General features: G+C 40.9%; 1 protein-coding gene across 9 annotated transcripts in view; it reads right to left on the minus strand.

Moving 5' to 3' along the window:
• FAM135B (family with sequence similarity 135 member B) overlaps positions 1 to 21,147 on the minus strand; it is a 362,884-nt gene that overhangs the window by 177,027 nt on the left and 164,710 nt on the right. For all 9 annotated transcript variants that reach the window (XR_010141340.1, XR_010141341.1, XR_010141342.1 and 6 more), the window contains one exon: positions 2,133 to 2,212. Coding sequence is in view for 5 of the 9 variants with exons in the window: in XM_024251153.3 (XP_024106921.2) it covers positions 2,133 to 2,212 (80 nt within the window). In the remaining 4 variants the exon portion in view is untranslated. The remainder of the gene's footprint in view (positions 1 to 2,132; positions 2,213 to 21,147) is intronic.

Consider the following 21,147-nt stretch of genomic DNA (forward strand, 5'->3'; position numbering starts at 1 on the left):
GAGCATACTGCAGCCCTCTGGTCGTCACAGCTGGGGCCTGCCAGCTCCAAAAGATGGCTCGTTCGGTGACAGGACCCAAGCTCCTGTTGTCCACAGTCACAAGGAAGAAGCAGAGTCCTTGACAGGAGCCTGGGGATGGCTTTCATCAGGTCAGCTGTGGTGTTATTTCTGTTTCACTTCTAGGTCTCTCTCCCAGGCTTTTACCTTGACCCTGAGATCGGGTCCCTCAAACCCCTGATGATATGACCACAGGTAGGACTAACTGGCTACTTACCTTGTGCTAGTTCTTGTTCTGACATATGTATATTTATAACCTCTATGAAATAGAAAGTGTCCTTTTTATTTATAATTTCTAAGACAAATATCTATGAAGAATGCATTTTTATCCTCATATTTCAGGAAACTAAAGTTCAAGCTGCTAGTAACACATCTGGGGTCACAGATATGTTATTATCCAATGCACACATATGGACACTGGTTCACGCAGGGCAGGGTCCAAATCTCCTGCTCTCTCTGTGGACATCATGGACCTTCTTCTGTTGGAAGTAGGGTGGGGAAGGGGTGAAGCACAGGATGATAGGAAAGGAGGGAACTACTGGATTCTTAAATCACTCTGGATCTACACTGGACCTAGAAGAATGGGTGGCCTACTTATCAGATGCCTGATTCCTTCCCAGGAGAGAGGGGTGGAGGGAAAGAGGAGGAACACCTTGGAAATATGGCAACTTGACTGTTATTTAATGCTTTACTCTGCTCAGAGGCAAGGGAGAAGCCAGTGGCCATCAATGTCTTTCCTTTTGTAGATCACAGACTTGAGTTATCCTATTGCTCTGAAACCACAGGCCTCTTCTCATGTTCTATCATGTGGCCTGGGAAACCAGGTCCCCCTCCAGATGTCTTCCATGGTAAATTTAAGCAGACCACCACATCTACATTCCTGACTTGTGGGTATTCAATTGCATGTGATTCCTCTCACCATAACACATTGCAAATTCCAAATGAATTATATCAAGTGTAGCTATGACCAGTACTCTTAGCTCTACTGAACTGGATTTCTACAACATTCTTGGCTACTCGTACTTTATAATTAAACAGATTTTGCACAGCTCTGTCTGTTTACTTTAATGCTTCCTACCCTCTACCCTACCTTTAAGTCTTTCTCCTTTTTTTTTTTTTTTTTTTGGAGCCCCACTCTGTCACCCAGGCTGGAGTGCAGTGCAGTGGTACAATCTTGGCTCACTGTAACCTCCGCTTCCCAGGTTTAAGCAATTCTCCTGCCTCAGCCTCCTGGGTACTGGGATTACAGGCACCCACCACCATGCCTGGCTATTTTTTTGTATTTTTAGTATAGGCAGGGTTTCGCCTTGTTGACCAGGCTGGTCTCAAACTCCTGACCTCAGGTGATCTGCCCACCTCGGCCTCCCAAAGTGCTGGGATTACAGGCATGAGCCACCACACTCAGCCTCTCCTTCTTCTTAAGGTCTAGCTAGTCTACACTGTCCTCCCAAATTTACTAACGCAAACTCCTAATAGCTCTACTAGTTAATATTATGTCTGTCTTTATTTCTGACACGGTAAGTTCTCTTCTGACTCAACACTCTGTGATAGACTACCTGCTCAGAGCCCTGGTTACCCACTTTGTACTCCAGCCTTCTCAAGATCAGGATCTGAGTTGTCCTTGGCAATCCTTCTCCTCAAGCTGGGAGCACTGCTCTCGGACCCCTCACGGTGTATGGAAAGTGCCACCAACACTACCTACTCACTCAGTCCTCTGTAGCTAGTTGATTCCCAGGTTCCCTTTAACAGGCTTCTCTACCCACCTGCTGGATGTCATTTCCTACCAGTGTCCTCCCTGACTTGACTTTAACCAACCCTCCACAGCCAGTTTATCTCCAAATACTGGCTGTTCCTGGGAAAGTGTATTTTTCTTAAGCCAGGTTCCCCTTGCCACAGTGTACACATATGGCCACCTCCAACTGTTGGTTTCCATTTTCAAAATTCGCTCATCCAACATTCACCACAGATGGACTGAATACGTCTACGTGCCTTGCACTCTGCTGTGCCCTGGCGAGCAGTGACAAAGGGAGGTTCGCCATTGGGGGCAAGTGCCCCATTGCCATTCTTCTGCTCACCTGTCTGCCCAGTGATGGAGGCACTCAGTCTGTGGGGGATCCTTGAAGACACCTTCAAGGTCACTCGGATCTGGTAATACCTAAGAAAAGAGAAGAGGACAGGCTGCTGAAGATCAGGCTTCTTAATGTTGACTCCTAAAAATACCTAGAATTAATCCTGAAAGCCATAGGAAATCAGGGAAGTTTCTTGGCAGCATGCACGATCACCTGGCATCAATGAGCAATGCATTTTATCAGCAGAGTTGGAGAGGGAAGCGACGGGGCAGTGTTGGAGATTGGAAGTTGAGTTCACTTGAGATCACACAAGACTGAACAAGGCTGGAGGTGGTGGGAATAGAGAAAAGAAAGAGATGGGTCATGTGACACAGTTTCATTAAGAGGTGTGGGTTTCATTTAGTCAAGAAAGATTATTGTTATAGGAAAGTAGGTTATTTACGCACAGTGGAGAATCCATCTATAAATTGAGTTTCTATCATAATGCAACACAAAAACCACTTCCTTTAGTAATACAGCTGCTGAGTTATTCTTCTTGGGGTGTTGCCAAATGCATTTTTCCCTGTGTATTTCACCTTCCTTAATTTTAACACAGCACTCCCATTTTCAAATTCCACCATTTCAGGACAATGTGCAGGTTCTCCTGATGTCAGTTAACTCTCTAATGTGCTCTCTTTTGCCACAAGTACAGAAGCATCTTTTGAAGTTCTGTGCTTTGCAATTAATGACTTTTTGCTTGTAAACACTTGAGGACATTTCTGGCATCATCATTGTTCTCTTCTTTTACTGATTTGAAACCCATTGTGAAATGGAATGTGAATAAACCAAAGTGAAATATAAGGAAAATGGGCCATGAACACATCAGTCTCCCGGGGCTCATTGAGCCCATAGCTGGGTGAGTACCCTGCTATTGACGTCCTTGCACTGCACATACACTCATAGAATGTTTCTCTTGGCAGTCTCATGCTTGTTTTTAATGTATAAATGATGAACAAAAATGAAGAGAAAAGGGCACTGGCGCTGGACTCATAGCCGCAGCATGAGTGACACATTTCCAGCTGCGTGACTTTAAGTACATCACATAACTTCTCTGAACTTGTTCCTGTAGCTGTAAAATGAATATACATATATAGAGATGGCATCTTGTTGTGTCGCCCAGGCAGGCGTATAGTGGTATGATCTCGGCTCACTACAACATCCGCCTCCTGGGTTCAAGCAATTCTTCTGCCTCAGCCTCCCACGTAGCTGGCACTAGAGGCACGCACCACCACACCTGGCTAATTTTTGTATTTTTAGTAGAGACGGGGTTTCACCATGTTGGTCAGTCTGGTCTTGAACTCCTGACCTCATGATCCACCTGCCTCAGCCTCCCAAAGTGCTGGGATTACAGGCGTGAGCCACCATGCCCGGCCAAAAGGAGTATTTTTTTAACAGTACCTGCTCTGACTTCTGTTTGCAGAAAGATGAAGTGACAGACATACTTTACCCTATTTTTCTCACTAAGCACAACAAAAACTCTAACCATATATAGAAAACAAGCAAATGAAGATTCTTCAAGGTGGAGAGGAAAGCAGACAGCTTAGGAACCTCAGGACCCAAGGAGAGATATGCTGGTGAGGCTTCTGCGTTTCCTTTTGCCTCATATATCCCAGACTGGATACTGGAGAAGCCAAGAAGCCAGAAAAGCTAATAGCCACCAACAAGAAAATTATACAAAAAAAGCCCTCTCCCTCCAGCCGAAGGATCAGGAAGAGAACAGCCTAGCAAGACAGAAAACTTTTAGGCAACAGCTGTCTACTCCAGTCAAGAAACAGAAAACACTGTGGGCCCACCTCCACCACACCAGCAAAGGCAAAGTGGGAAGTCTAGACACCCGCCATCCCCAGACTGCATGAAAACACTGCATCCCCACCCAACCTGCCAAGGGAAGGACTTCAGCAGGGAGCCAGGCTTCTATCCCTAACAGATGGCAAAGGGAACCCCACCTGTTCAGTTGAAGTGGAGACCATGTGGGGATCCTGGACCTCCACCCACCACCCCGCAGTAATGAGGGCATACATATGCCCATGTGATTTTCACAAAGGTGCAAAAGCAATTCAATGGAGCAGAAATCGCCTTTTAAAATAAGTTGTCCTGAAGCAATTGGCTATCCATAGACAAAATAACAGCCACTACCAAACAAACAAACCTCAACTTTAATTTCATATCTTATAAAGAAACTATTAATAACTCAAACTAGATCGTGGACTTAAATGAAAAATATGAAACTATAAAACTATTAGGAAACAGAGAAAAGTTTTAAAATTACTCATTTTTTCTTTCTTTGAGACAGAGTCTCGCTGTGTCACCCAGGCTGGAGTGCAGTGGTGCGATCTCGGCTCACTGCAACTTCCGCCTCCCGGGTTCAAGTGATTCTCCTGCCTCAGCCTCCCAAGTAGCTGGGATCACAGGTACCCACCACCATTCCCGGCAAATTTTTTTATTTTTAGTAGCGACGGCGTTTCACCATGTTGGCCAGGCTGGTCTAGAACTCCTGACCTCAGGCAATCCACCTGCCTTGGCCTCCCAAAGTGCTGGGATTACAGGCGTGAGCCACCATGCTTGGCCTAAAACATACTCTAAACACAGAATTAAGCAAAGAGTTTTTAGACTTGGTACAGAAAACATGAACCATAAAAGAAAAACATAATAAATTTTGTTTGTTTTTTTGTTTATTTTGAGAGATGAGGTCTTGCTATGTTGCCCAGGCTGGCATCAAACTCCTGGTCTCAAATGATCCTCCCACCTCGGCTCCCCAAAGTGCTGGGATTACAGGTGTGAGCCACTGCACCCCGCAGATAAATTTTAGTTCATTAAAACTAAACACTTTTGTGCTGTGAAAGACACTGTTAAGATACAAGCTACAATGTGGGAAAAAATAGTTGCAAATCACAGGCAGTGGACCTCAGTATCTGTGTGTTCTGTATTTGGGAATTTGTTTCCTTAATAAAATTTGTTTTAGCCCCAAATGCAACACTCACAGCACCTTTGTGGTCATTCACAGACATGAACACAGTGGTAAAAAGTTTGAATCTTCTGACACTCAGGTGCCCAACTGAGGTTAAGCAATACTACAAACAAGTATCCCTTTTGCAATTTATTTAGTCCCACATGTTTTTGTACTCTGTGCTTTTTGTTGGTGATTCCACTGTTTGAGATGGACCCCAGGCATTGTACTAAAGGGCTGTCTAGTGTTCCTAAGGGCAGGAATGCTGTGATGTGCCCCATGGAGAAAGGATATGTGTTAGATGAGCTTCACTCAGCTATGAGTTATAGTGCTGCTGACTGAGATCAATGGTAATGAATCAATAGTACATATTAAGTGTGGGGTATCTTTAAACAGAAACACATAAAACAATATTATGTATTGATCAGTTTGGCAGAAATGTGACCAGAGGCTCACAGGAACCTAACCCTGTATTTCCCCCAGGAACAGTGGTTCAGCATTTGCTAATTCAGTATTCACAGTGACTTTACAGAACATACTACTGTAAATATTGAGAATTGACTATCTGACAAAGGACTATTATCTAGGATATATAAAGAACTCTTGGAATTCAGTAGTAAAAACAAACACACCAATTAAAGAGTGAGCAAACGCAAGAAAAATTTCACCAAAGGGGACACACAGAGGGCAAATAAGCTCATGAAAAGATGTTCAAATGTTTATACACACAAAGTAAAAACTAGTATCAGTGCAGTCTCTATTAAAATGTCAGGTCAGGTGTGGTGGCTCATGCCTCTAATCCCAGTACTTTTGGAGGCTGAGGCTGGGGGATTGCTTGAGCCCAGCCTAGGCAATATATGGAGACCCCATCCCTACAATAAATAAATAAATTAGCTGGGTGTGGTGGCACATGCCTGTAGTCTGTAGTCTCAGTTATTTGTAGGGCTGAGGTGGGAAAATCACTTGAGCACAGGAGGTTGAAGAGGAAGTGAGCTGAAATCACAAAACTGCACTCCAGCCTGGGTGTCAGGCGGAGACCTTACCTCAAAATAAAAAATAAAAAATAAAAAAAAACAATTTCAAGGGCATTTTTTATACAAATAGAGAAAATAGTTCTAAAATATGTATGTAACCACAAAAGATATTAAACAGCTATAATACAATCTTGAGAAACAAGAAAAACGAACAAGGTAAAATGGTCACTTACAATCAAAAGAAATTATTTGCAAAAATATGTCTGATAAGGGATTAGTGTTCAAAATAGAAAATCATGCAACTCAATAGCAGTAATAATAATAATAATATTCCAATTTAAAAGGACAAAGGACTTGAATACACATTTTTCCAAAGAAAACATTCAAATTACCAACATATTTGTGAAAAAGTACTCAATGTTACTAATCATCAGAGAAGCACAAATCAAAACCACAACAACACAAGAAGAAATAACAACAAAGACAAGAACTAACCAGATCTGCACCTCCACCTTCATTGTGGCATTAATCACAATAGCCCAGATACAGAAACAACATAAGTGCCCAGTAATGGATCAATGAATAAACTGTGGAATACATATCAATGTACACACACACACACATACACACACACGCACACAAACAATGGAATGTTATTCAGCCTTTTAAAAAAAAAAAAGAAGATACTTCCATTATCAACAACATGGATGAAAGTGAAGAACATTATGCTTAAGTGAAATAAGCCAGATACAGAAAAAAAAATACATGATCTCACTTACATGTAGAACATTTTTAAAAAAGGAAGTCAAACACATAGAAAGAGAGAATAGGATGATAGTTACCAAGAACGGAGAAGGGAAAGAAAGAAGAAATGGGAAAATGTAGGTCAAAGAGTATAAACTTGCAGTTATATAGTATAAATAAGTTTAGAGATCTAATGAACAGCCAGAGGATTATAGTTAATAATATTGTATTATATACTGAAAATTTGCTAAGAGAACAGATTTTAGATGTACTTACCACAGAAAAATTTAAAATAAAAAAAGAAGGCCACTTTGGAAGACAGTAGATGTGCTACTCTGCTCACATATAATGATCATTTCACTGTATATTTGTTTATCAAAACATCATGTTGTATACTTTAAATACATACAATAAAATAAATGTTTAAAAAAGATATTCAACATCATCAGACAAAATACTAATTAAAACCACAATGAGATGCTACAATTCACTCATCAAAATGACTAAAATGAAAAACATTGACAACACCAGATACTGGCAATTATTCAGGCAAAGTGGATCACTCACACATTGCTGGTGGAAATGTAAAATGGATCAGCCACTCTGGAAAACGTTAGCTAGCTTCTTTAAAAATTAAACATACAGCTGGGAGTGGTGGCTCACGCCTGTAATCCCAGCACTTTGGGAGGCCAAGGCAGGTAGATCACGAGGTCAGGACATGCAGACCATCCTGGCTAACACGGTGAAACCCCATCTCTACTAAAAATAGAAAAAGTTAGCCGGGCGTGGTGGTGGGCACCTGCAGTCCCAGCTACTCAGGAGGCTGAGGCAGGAGAATGGCGTGAACCTGGGAGGCGGAGCTTGCAGTGAGCCGAGATCGCACCACTGCACTCCAGCCTGGGGGACAGAGCAAGACGCCATCTCAAAAAAAAAAAAAAAATTAAACATACAACTGTCAAACAACCCAACAATTGCCCTCCTAGGCATTTCTCTTAGAGAAATAAAAACCTACTCATGCAAGAACTTGTTCAAAATGTTTAGAGAAGCTTTATCCACAATACTAAAAACTGAAACAACACAGATGTCCTTTAGTAAATGAATAAACTGTGGAAACTACTCCTCAATAAATAAGAATGAACAATTCATACACAGAACAATCTGGATGGATCTCCACACAGTTGTGCTCAGCAAAAGAAGCTAATTTGAAAAAGGTGTACATTTCCATTTACATGGCAAGTTTAAAGTTGCAAAATTATGAAAATAGAATACAGATTAGTGGCTGCCAGGGGTTGGGGAGTGGATGGGAGAGAGAGGCAAGTGGGTGTGGCTATCAAAGAGCAACATAAAATGTGAGATCCATGTGGTGATGAAAATAATTTGTATCCTGACTGTCCATATCAATATCCTGACTGTGAAATTGTACCATAGCATTACAAGATACTACCATTAAGGAAACTAGATAAATATTATATGAGATGTCTCTGTACTACTTCTTAAAACTGCATGTGATTCTACAACTAACTCAAAATAAAACATTTAACTGAAAAACATAAAAGGCATCTGTCCTGTTCAACAGGAAAATCACAGTGATCGGATCTATTGGAAAGGATAAGGCTCCATACCAACTGGAGAAAACGCAAACGCCTACAGGGGCCAGGCAAATTACAAAAATGAAATTGTAAGAAAGCCTTAGGTTCCACCAAATCTATCTTTTTATTTTCTGCTTTTGATGGATATACGAGTCCACAAACAATAACCTACCATTAGAAAATCCCAGTGGAAGCACATTTACAAATGACCATGACATGTACCTCTGTGTGAGGGCAGCGGTGGCCGCCTTGGCCACAGGAGCAGCTGCTACTTAGCAGTGGCTTATTACGACCCTGCAGAAATGCTGACTGCATGTTGCTAGATCTTTCCATTTTTCAGGGGAAGACAGAAATTTAATTTTGTAATAAAACATCTTTAAAATGCTAAATATTGGTTCACAAATCAATGGCAATGACAACAGCAACATCAGCAACCGTAAAAACAATTAGCAGCGGCAGCCATGGCCACAACGTTAGCAATAAAGCACTGTGTCAACAAGATAAAACACATTTGCAGACTCAATCCTCATGGGCCAATAATTGGCAAACCCTGATTGACACAAATAGAAGATGTTACTTTTAGTGTTTCTTTAATAAAAGATCTATGTATTTCAGTAGTTTCATGAAGAAGGAAAGGGACACGAATCCCATCAGCACCACCACCAACTGTCACATTGTAAGGGTGCCTTCTCTGAACATATTAATACAATGAGTCAGTCATTGCCAGGGGCTATGCATCCCTCTCCCATCCCACTGCACTTGTAGTGGTTATAGCTATGCTCAAGATTTATTAAGCATTTATGTGGCAGGACCTATACTAGCAACTTCCATGTATGCAATCTTGGTTGATCCCCCATAAATCCTATGTGAAAGCAAGAAGCAGCTCAAGAGTAAACGAAGGAAGGCATTGAGCCATTGGAAAGATCTAACCAGTTATCCAAAGCCACAGAGCTGGCAAAGGGCAACCAGGATTCTAACTCCAGAGATGGGTGTTTCCTTTTCCCTGATACACCTCATAGGAAGCACATTTTGTTGTATAGCTAAGTCTCTTTTATGGCTGATTCCAAAGTGCTCTCGAATTGTTTCTTAAAAGCCCTTGATGCTACTGAATCTTACTTCAAGAACTTAATTATATTGAACTTCAGATGCTTTATAGGAATAGGGTGAAAGTTTACATTTCAATTAGGTTGACCCATTCAGGTTCTGTCCTGATTAAACAGAATGCTAAAACTGCTTTAGTAATTCCCTTTTATATCATGGGAAATTTCTACCAGGTCATAAATCCATAAACCACATATTCACATATGATGTGCAAGATACTGTTTGATCCCCATAGGATGTCTTTAATGTACTTACCATGATTTCTGTCTTAAAGATGGGAAAATTAACATTTAGTGATAAAGATTTGTGCAAGTTCACAGACTCAGTAAGTAAATCTACAAGGTTTTTTTTGTTGTTTTTTTGTTTTTTTTGTTTGTTTGTTTGTTTTGAGACAGAGTCTTGCTCTGTCACCCAGGCTGGAGGGCAGTGGCACAATCTCGGCTCACTGCAACCTCCGCCTCCCAGGTTCAAGCAATTCTCCTGCCTCAGCCTCCCATCTAGCTGGGATTACAGGAGCAGGCTACCACACCTGGTTAATTTTTGTATTTTTAGTAGAGACGGGGTTTCACCTTGTTGGCCAGACTGGTCTTGAATTCCTGACCTCAGGTGATTTCCCTGCCTTGGCCTCCTAAAATGCTAGGATTACAGGCGAAAGCCACTGCGCCCGGCCTCCAAGTATCTTTTAACCATCTTAGAGCTATCTCCTACTACCTGGGGTCAAGTAAGTTGTCATAAAGAAGGGAGCAGTTAGCTTAAATTGTTGGAGAATTATCAAATGGCAAAATAAGATGGGCCATTAGTTTCGTCAGAATGGGGAAAGAAGCTAGGAGGTGGAAAACTTCAGGCAGTATGCTGATGTGTTTCAGTGGCCTAGATTTGCACAGGACTCCTTCTGGGATATAGTAACAAAAACAGTCACCCTTTATTGATTTCCATCTGTATGACTGGCACTAAACTATGCCCTTTACATAATTTGGTAGGCATAATAATACCCCCCAACCCCTGACATATACCTCCTAATGTTCAGAACCTGTAAATATGTTGGGCAAAACAGAATTAAGGTTGCAGATGAAATTAAAGCTGTTAATCAGCTGGCCTTGAAATTTGGAGATTATTCTAAACTTCATGGGTATACTCAATGCAATCACAAGAGTCTTTTCCTTATAAGAGAAAGAAGGAGGCAAGAGACAGAGAGAGAGGGACAGAGTAGTGCAATGTGAGAAAGACTTGACCAGCCATTGCTGATCACCAGCCAAGGGATGTAGGCAGCCTCTATAAACTGGAAAAGATAAAGAAATAGACTCTTCTACTGCATGGAGACTCCTCTAGAGCCTCCCCGCAGTAATACAATCCAGCAGAAATACTGACTTTAGCCCACATTTCAGAATTCTAACCTGCAGAATTCTAAGATAATAATGTTATGTTGTTTTAAGCCACTTAGGTTATGGCAATATATTATAGCAGTAATTGTAAACTAATGAATACAGGCTTTCAAATTTCCTCCTCATGACAAAACCAATAGACGGGAATAAATATCCTCATGTTAACAACACAGAAATTGTGACTCAGAGAAGTTAGCTAATTTGCCCACAGTCATGTAGCTAGTCAATGGATCGTTTAGGGATTAAAATGCAGGGCCATTTGGCTAGCACCAAGCTTATTTTAGGGAAGGCAAAGCCAGGTGCTTTAACATTATAAACCCACCTCAATTTCCTCATCACTCTTATCACAGGAGCCCAGCTGGATTCTCGCTCTGATCATTAATTTTCTAATATCGTCTCTCGTTTCATGTATTTCATTGTTTTCTCAAAAGCACCTTGAGAATAAGAATGCTACTATTTACTTCTTTTGTATTCCTTAGAGGTCTCACAGCTGTGCCAGAGAGAGAAAAGCAACTAATGAACATCTGTTCTCAGTTGATTAGAGAAATATCCATTACCACCAGCCACTGAAGGAGACAAGCCATGCCCCATTCATCTCTGTATCCCTAGAAACTAAAAGAGGACTGATGTGGTTGGCATTCAATAAATGCCAGGTGAAGGAATGAATAAGTGAAAATTCTAAAAATAAAGATTTCCCCAAACAACGATGTTCTACAATCCAATCCTACTATATAATTCTGTGAGTGATAAAGAATCCACATGCAACTTTTGTAAAATGAGGACTAATATTGTATAATGGGAATACAGAAATCTGTGACATTTTGTCAAAATAATTTTTCATAGCAGTATAGCATGAAACAACTGCTCTGACTCAGGGGCATCTGACATGACCTAAAATACAAATCATTATTATGAAAAGTCAAACACAGATACTTTGGAGTCTGAACACCTAGGTCCCCAAAGCCAGGTTGGAAAACTTAACGCTAGTAACTTTCCCTCCCTGAGCCTCTCTTTCCTCATGGGCGAGGAAAGCCATACTGGTACCAGCCTTGCAGAATTATTGTGAGGCAGGAACAGGAGCATCCATGGCAAGCATGGGCGCGGCACGATGCTCAACCCCATATTTCATTAAAGATATAACGTCTTCATTGCTATTCCCTAAGACACGTGTGACACAGCCTCCCACCTCCATGATCCCAGTCTATCCTCCAGCATCACAGCTGGGATGAAGCTGGGAGAAGACGTGATGCTTTTGGTGGGACACGTTTCAGGGATGCCTGCGGGATACAGTATATGATTATACCAAACAGCACACTCAAGATGTAAATGGTCGGCTATGATATGGGTGTGCCCACACGGCTGGGTGAAAATTATCTTTGAGACTTGTGAAGCAATATAGCATTTTGATTAAGAGGGTAAGCTCTGAAAATCTGCCTGCTTCTGAATGTGTGACCTTGAATAAATCACTGTCACAGTATCCCTGTGCTCAAGGTCCTCATGTATAAATGGGGATAGTAATGATAGTAATTTTCCTCATAGTGCCATTATAAGGATTAAATGATTTGTAATATGCAAAGTGCTTATAATGCCTGGCAAGTATTGAGTCTAAATGAGTGCTTTTTAATAATAGGTATAATAAAAACAGTGATGATGAAGATGGCTTTATGAAGGCACCTTGGGCACCCAGCATCACACTTGTCACATGATAATGGAATGACTCCCCTCTTTCTGTCTGTTCACCCAGGTGTCGAGGTCCCTGTGAAGAGGAGTGAAGTGTCCTTGCTTGCACCTCAGGAATTACAAGAGAGCTGCACATGCTGTGACTGCCAGCAAAGGTCACTGGAAAGTGTGAGCATGACTCTCTCAAAACCGGTCTTGTGTACATGAGCTTCAGGAGGGAACCACGGAAGGCACAATGGAGACAGGCAGACATAGACTCAAATTCCCAAGGATTCAAAACTTGCAGAGGCTCAGTTCCATTATGTTTAAAGTATACACTGTAATATGAACGTGCAGGGGAACTTTATTTTTAAATGACAGTGAAAACATTGCATATGGCAGGGACTCTGTAAATGGTAGCCATGATCACAGCTTCCCATAAAGCATGTACACATTTCTATAAGCAGCGTTAGTGGAAACTCAAAACAGCTCCTCTGCCCCACACCTGACAAGTGTGGTGCCTACTTAAGGGCAAGTTGGCAGAGGATCAGGATATGAGCCAAGCTTCCTCTGTTCTGGCTAGAGGAGGAGACCCTCTCCTGTGCTATATTGTTCCCCAACAGGCTGAGTCAATTTAGAGTCAAAACTAACTCCAGATTGCTTGGTACTGTAGGTTTTTCCAGTGGGTTCTGAAAAGCCCGATTAAATACTGGCAGTCCTGTCCTCGGTCTTGTCCTAACAGTGGGACACCATGACAGAATCAGCAATAAAGCAATCAGTGGCTTTCTCTCCTTTAAAAAAGCTAATGCCCCATAATCTAATGATAGTCAGCTATGGGGAAATTGCATGAGGATTTATAAATAACTAGAGAGGTGAAATATTTTCTTATATGGCCAGGTATGATAAACATAACCTGCCCTACCTCCATCTTTATAAAGAACTGCCATTTGCCTACACGTCACCTAATGAGCTGTCACACTGCTCTTCCCAGTCTCTTTGCCAGCAGGACACCTGGCACCAACTGGAATCCCAGCCTCACATAGCTGGCCCCCACCTGACAGGGGAAGATACTGTGATGTGGAGGTGAAACTCTGCCCTAGCAGGAAGGCCTGCAAAGTCCTGCCAATAAAAGAGGCCTTGGTGTTCCAAAAGATAAGAAACAAAAAACCAATGAAATGACTAATATATTTTTACTACACAGTACGCACTCATAGGTTGACAGTATGCACCCACCACTGTAGGACTATGAACCATTCTGTTGCATTTTATTGGCCTCAATGGCAATTACTGACATACTTTTCCAAGGAAAGTCCACTCCAATATTTCAGCAGAACTTGTCTGGATACTTTGATATAATCACAATATAATAATTCATTCAGATTCCACCAATGCTTACTGTGATGATCCTCTGCATTTCTCTACCCGCATTCTCCTTATTGACCCAGAAGGTTCTATGTGGCTCATGCTGAATTTTCGCTCACTATCCATAAACTTCTCTTTCCTTACAAAGCAAAGCCAGGTTTTCTCAGGGGAATTACTATACCTACCTAAAAATACCCACCCTTTGCTGACTCCCTTGCAGCTAGGAGAAATCTCATGACCCCCTCTTGGCTAATGAAATAAAAGTGCACATTGGCAGGTAAAGCAGACAGGAAATGACCCTTGGGCTGTTTGTCTCATCTCTTAATTTGTAAATATATCCAAAAATATAATTGTGGTTGTTAAAGCAGCCTTTCTCCTGCCATGAGTATTAAAAAGCCATTTGCTAAGCATGGAAGAGCAGAAAGAGAAGTCTGAGTCCTTACTGTCCCTGGTGACATGGTTGTGCTGTCTACTTCTGTGTTTCTTGTGGTATCTTGTGCTAGTTAAGCCAGGGGAAGTTATATGCTTGATTATTTGAAACCAAACACACCTCTTACTGCAGGATCTGATTGCAGGACCCTCCTGGGCCATACTTTGTGTAGGTGAAAATTCAGAAGAGTTGACACAGACAGTCTGACTTCTCTCACTGCCTTTTTTTTCTGAAAATGGAAAACTCAGCTTTACCTTGCATAAGAGCCATTAAGATGTAAGAATCTAGGTTGGACTTTTGTGTAGAAGCAGATATTTTTTATATACCATAATTGAAGGTTCCTTAATGGAAAACAAAGGCTGTCTTCATGTGGCTGAACCTAACTCCTTGGTATTCTCCAACAGGGCTTGGGGCCAAAGCCACAGGTGGCAGGAAAGCGCTTCTTTCTTAATTCTCTGTGCACATATCTGTCCAGGAAACTTGAGGGTAGTAAGTGGTCAAAAGCAGAAATTGCAAATCCCCGTGTCCCAGCCAACTATAAACTAGTTGCATTTTCTGCCATTTTTCAATCCTTTGTGTCTAGCACTATGTGGCATCCACACTACGAGAGATCACATTTAATTCTGATGAAAATTCTATGAATTGTACATTGTCATTCCCATATACAGCTAAGGAAGTAAGGTTTTTCAAACTCCTGCAGTCACATGACTCCTAAGTCAGGTAGGAGATCTATGTAGTATTAGATAGCATTTATTCTTCAATTTCTTTTAAATAATTGAGGAATTCCTTAAAAGAAAGTAAACATTTCCAGCCAGACCACTCACCTCTAAAAAGTAGTAATGACAAAGGGTAAAGCCATTTGCTATTTTTGCAGAATCTTAAAAGTCCAAACAAAATTATTTCTTCTTGCCACAGGAGATGTTTAAAAATATCAAACCAGCGATTTCCCTGAATTACCAAAACCACAGAAACTCAGAATGGAAAGAATAATCAGCAACTGTTACTTTGATACCTGACAATGTTCCAACCACTATGCTCACCACTCCTAGATCATCTCATGTAATCATCAAAACCATCCCTGTATGGTGGAAACAAATATTAATATCCTTTCAGAAAAACGAGGTAAGATTGAGAGAAGGTAAACTATTTTTCCAAGTTTCTGCAACTTGTAAATTGGAGAGCTGAGACTCAAGCCCAAGAAATCTGATTTGTGAGTGTGTGCTCGTAACAACTATACAATATACCCTATCCTGACCAGGGGAAGAATTAATTAAAAGTACTGGTTTTATCTACAGGAAGCTGAAAAGCAATTTACATGTAACCACTTAGCTAATGCGTACAAATTCTCTTTGCATTAAGTACTGTTCAATCATTTTACATAAAAGAAAATTCAAGCAAAATGAATTAGATAACTTTCCCAGGATAAGTAGTAGAGTCAGGATTCATCAACACAGTCTGATTTCAAAGCCCATATTCTTCTTTCTTTCTCATTTTAGACACTGTGTCTCCTCTGAGGGCTAGAGGATTCCCTAGAAATCATTAACCCCCTTAGATTAAAAAAAATCAGAAAATTTAAGTTACATAACAAATATCAAAGCTATGAATGAAAACACTGAGTTGTAGGCACTTAATAAACATTTGTCCAATCAAATTGTGTTTAAATGGAGCCGCCGCAGGAGCCCAAAAATAGTTGCTGCATGCTGATTGTGCACGCCTTCAGGTCCTTTAACTTCACATTGGTATCTTGAAATTGGCCTTGGTGGAGTACTTACAGCATGCAAATGGACAAATATCATAAATCTTTGTTTTGAAGAGCCAGCTTTTACACATTTGTCAGTACCACTGCTCCACCTCCTTCCATCACCACCACCACTCCATCCTGTTAACCAAAGAAAATCTGAAACCCAAACAGAGGAAATAAATGGGCGATCTGGAAACATTTCAAGAAAATCACTGTTGGGTTGGACTCAAACTGTTGAGCCTTCAGGAAATATATACATATTGCTCAGAGAATCCTCATTGAATAAAGCTAGCTAATTAAGCTCTTACAAGCTGCAGGGAAGAATGACCTCTAAAAAATGTATGCCTTTTGTACATAAACTTGGAAGTCTGAACAGAATGGCTATAACTTCTCCCATTGCCTCCCCTTCTCATTCATATTAAAACAAAACAAAGCAAACGAACAGCATTAGCAACAACCCTAATGGTGTTTCTGTGTCAACTTAAAGCAAACTAACTCTCTGAGCTTCAGTTTTCTCATTTGCAAATGAAGATTTCAGTTATCTTCTGGAGTTAATATAGAAATCAAAATCAATGTGTGTATAGCAAAACTGAGCTTCAACGAATGGTGGGTATCATTACTGCTATGGTTATCTTTGCATATCTACCCTAAATACATTCATCAGCAAATATCTGTACTCCCAGAAGGAGGCCCCTTAAGGAACTCAAACCAGCAACACAAGTAGCTTAGTTGGAGTGACTGTATATAAAAAAAATATGAGATTGCTGAGCTGCTGGGAAACTGAAAAGTGCTTCCCCATCCTCGCATCTCCCTTTGCTGCTTTTATTCATATGGGCTGATGGACCTGTTGTTCCTATCTAATGAGTCAACCCAGATGGGATTCTAGTTTGCATGAGTGGCCATGTGTCAGTCTTGTGCTCAGAGAAGTTGCTGCTGCTGGTCTGTCATCCAGGGAGGTACCATTTGCAGGTAAACTGAAAGTTCCTTCTAGAGAGCCAATATGAAACATCATTACAAGATGTCAGATACAGTGGATGCTCAACAGGTGTGGATTCAAGGGAGCATTTGATTTTCTTTGTATTTGTATGGGTTGATTAAATGAGCTTGGTTGAAGCAGGCCTTCAAGTGACTTGCACAGCTTGAAATGTCACAAGTAATTTAAAACCTCAGACCAGAAAATTTGTCGTGCAATATCACACTGTGACAGAGTTTCTGCAGAGAGAATTTTTCTGATTGGCAAAACCAGAACCTGCAACCAGTTCCAAGCAGTCAGAAGGTGGGAGCAGAGTTGAAAAGCAAAACACCTCACAAGTCTTTCATGCAGAAGGATCAAAGGCATGAAGTGAAAACACACAATAGAATCCAGGTGCTCAGAAAGACCAGGTTTTAAATGCTGGATCTGCAGTTTACTAATGGTGCATGACTCCAAACAATTCATTTTAGCTCTCTGAGCATTTGGTTTCTCATGTTAACATTTTTTATGGGGAACAAATGAGATAAGACATGCACAACACCTGGTACATTGTAGGAGACACAGTAAGCACCAAGTCCTTCTAAAACTGTAATTTAATTATTATTATAATTATGACATTCATATGTTGCTAATGGAAAGTAGACACAGAAAAGGGGAAGAAGTCTTCCAAAGATTTGCAAAGTCTGTGCTAGACCTCATGACTGCTAATGTTGGCCCACCATCCAATTCATTATACCCATATAATTGAACACAATTTAATTCTAGGATATATATTAATATGAAGTGATAAGAAAATACTTCCTACAAGTAGGCTGTTATCTTATTGTTCCTGTTACCTTATTGTTCCTTTCAGGTACTCTGTAAATATCAATAATAAGCAGAATATCAGAGTGAAAACAAAGGAAGCCACTAGTCCTTGCAAGCTAACCGTGGGTTAGCTAACTCAAAGACTCTTGGTGATTTACATTCATTGTCACATTCTACCTGGACAATATTCAAAAAAGATTCTGCCAATATTCCTCCTCCAATATTCCTATGAGGAACCTGAAGTTTGGAACAAAAAGTATCTTGCTCATAGACTGTAGCTTACAAAAAAAAACTGGGATGCAAGGTCATGGCTATGAAACTCCAAAGACAAAAATATTCTCAAAATTTATCAAGTCATACATAATGGCTACCCACTAAAATGTCACTGGGGTACATAAAATGAGCCATAATAGCATGAAGAGTACAAACATTCACAAGTCATGCCAGTAATCGTGATGGAAAAAGCTATTGCAAGCTTTGTGTCCACATCATTCAAATTCTTGCTGCTCAGCTATGCTCAACTGTAAATTGAACATTGCTGAGGACAAGGCACCAAAACAGTGGCTGAGAACACAAGAAAGAATGATGGACTAGTCCCTGACTTGGAGGAGCTTACAGTCTAACAGAGAACAAAACCAGTTTCACAAATTATAATCGTAATCATAGGAAACCCCTCAGGACTTCCAAGGGGGTAAGAAAAAGAGTGAGGCTAACTCAAAGTGGGAACAGATTGCCTTTAGTAGAAGACAGGAGTTGATTTAAGGAAGAAGTAAATTTAAAACTAAAAGTCCCTACAAGGTAGTAGAACATATGAGAGAGACTTCACATTGCAAGAAATAGCCAAGAGTACAAAGCCAATAAAAACAGCAGAATGGTTGGAGCAAAAATTGATATCTTTGATGTCAGTAATTTTCATCAGGGCCTCATTATCATTCTTGTCTTGGGGAACAAGCTTAAAACTGCATTCAGTGTTTCTATATTCCCTGGAGAACCCCAGCATACTTCTTCAGTTTTAGAATGTAGGCCATGACCCCAGAGAGGATTGAGATGCTGGTAGACAGAGATGCCCTGTAAAGAAATTTTGTGCATGTTGCATATCTCTACACATGAGCTCACCAGACTTATTCAGGTTTCACCCATTTTACAACTCTAAATGAATGCTGATGAAGCTTACGTGTCATTTTGGCTGACTCCTAAGAACAGGTAGGTCTTGACCAGGCTGGGGAAGATGGGACGCCATTTAACCTATTTATGCCTGAGGTTGCAATTTTTTGAAATTTTGTGATCAGACCTTGGCGATGACCTTGAGCAGTAGGATATAAATAACTCCCACATGCTTAGCTTTCCAATAATGGAACACTAGGCATGAATGGCTAAGGTGGAGGAACAGCTTGGAGAAATGCAGGAGGACAAGTCCTAGAGAGCATTGTAGGAACCCTGGGGAATTGACCTTGGCCAGAGTATGGGATGGGTAACAAGGAAGTGCAAATAGACATTTCCTTCCCAACCATTTACTCTAATAAGTGCTACTATAAAAATAGATGGCCCGAGCTACCTTCCACCAGAGGATATATGTGTAGTGGTTAAGGGAATCAACTGTGAAATCAAACAGAGCTAGGTTTGAGTCATCACCTCCCAGCTTAGGAAAGTTACTTAACCTCTGTGAGCTACTATTCCCTCCTTTGTAACATGCAGATGAACAAAGATCCAATTCATAAGGTTGAGTGAGGGAGACATACAAAAGTTTGCCACAGCCCAGAGAAAGTCTTCAATAGTTATGAGACTATTTGATGAAAGGTGCCTGTATATACTGTACGTACTCAGAAAATGCATGATGCCTAACTTATCCTTCTGGATGATGTCATGTTCTCCTCTGTTTCCTTTGGAAACAAATAAAACACCCACAAATAATATAGTACAAGTAACAGTTTATGCATGGGCTACAATGACAGGTAAAGTAGGCCACCAAAAACTCCATAAACAAACAGCCACATAGATGATCTATTGAAAAGCAGACAGTGAGGGACAGAGATAAGTAGATGTTGGGTAGGTAAATAGAGAGATACAGATGGATGGATGGTCAGATGGAAAGATAGGTAGAGAGAAACGGAGAGAGAGATGATAGAGGAACAAACACACTCACCAACTGTTTTGTCACAGAAAAGATCTCTGACCAATTTCCAGCTCCTTCCACCAGCATGTGTCTCTTTTGAGAATAAACCATTATAACCCTGAATCATGATTCCCTCCCTTGGCTCCCTGTGTCTCTTAATTGCTTTTTGATATGAAAACTCCCAGGTGTCTGAAGTCATTCTGGAGATTTCAAGGGATTTCATTATATGTGTAGGAATTTCCATTTCCTCATCAATCAAATCTTTATTTCTGCAAAACTGTTCAGACAGAACAACAACAAAAAAATTCCCTTGGCTCCATTTGACTAGGAGATGTATTCTGTAATTACAATGGGGGAGTGTGTTTTAATCAAAAGATCATACATGAGGCAAATTGTCTTTGCAGAACTCCTCACTGGCTGAAGTGAGGAGCAGGTAGAGTGAGGATTCTGGGGTTAGACAGACATGGGGAAGCTGTAAACTCACCTCACAGCTTTGTTGTGAGGGTTCACCAGGCAGTAGGTGGGAGAACTCAGCCCCACATCTGGTAAGCTACTGCAATTTTGGTTATAGTTGTTAATATTAATTCGAACATTATTATCGCTCCAGAAAAAGCCCTGGGTTCCGTGTAAGAAGATCTGCGTCAGGAAGTTTGATAGATGTCACTATATAAATATTAACGAATTGAATAGAAGGGAGAAGGGAGAGAGTCCCAATGTTTAAGAAAAGAATGCAGAGACTGCTTGATAAAGTTATGTTGAACAGAACATAAGAATGCTGGCTTGCATCTGGGCATGCTCTCAACCAGCTAGTTAGTGGCAAGCTGTCTGATGGGCTTGTTCTTGCCCAGTCTCTCCAGTCTCCTCTTCCCACCCCAACTCACTCCTCACTCATACCTTTTCCTGACGATAATGCCCAGGCGGCTGCTCTTATTTCTGAAGTAAAGCACTGGCTGCTTATTTTTACTATCAATTGCCTTTTCTTATATGTCTCCCTTAACCTGTAATCAAAGTGTAATGAGTTCAAAGTTGTGGCTGCTACTTTATATGGTTCAGGGCAATGTCAGTCTCTGGTGGACGGAAAGCCACCATTTCCCTGGGCTTTCTTTGTCTTTGAGTACCAGGAAAAGCAAACACCCAAGTTCTGCAAGAGCAGAGCCTGG

The sequence above is a fragment of the Pongo abelii genome, chromosome 7, assembly GCF_028885655.2.
Source record: "Pongo abelii isolate AG06213 chromosome 7, NHGRI_mPonAbe1-v2.0_pri, whole genome shotgun sequence".
NCBI lineage: Eukaryota > Metazoa > Chordata > Mammalia > Primates > Hominidae > Pongo > Pongo abelii.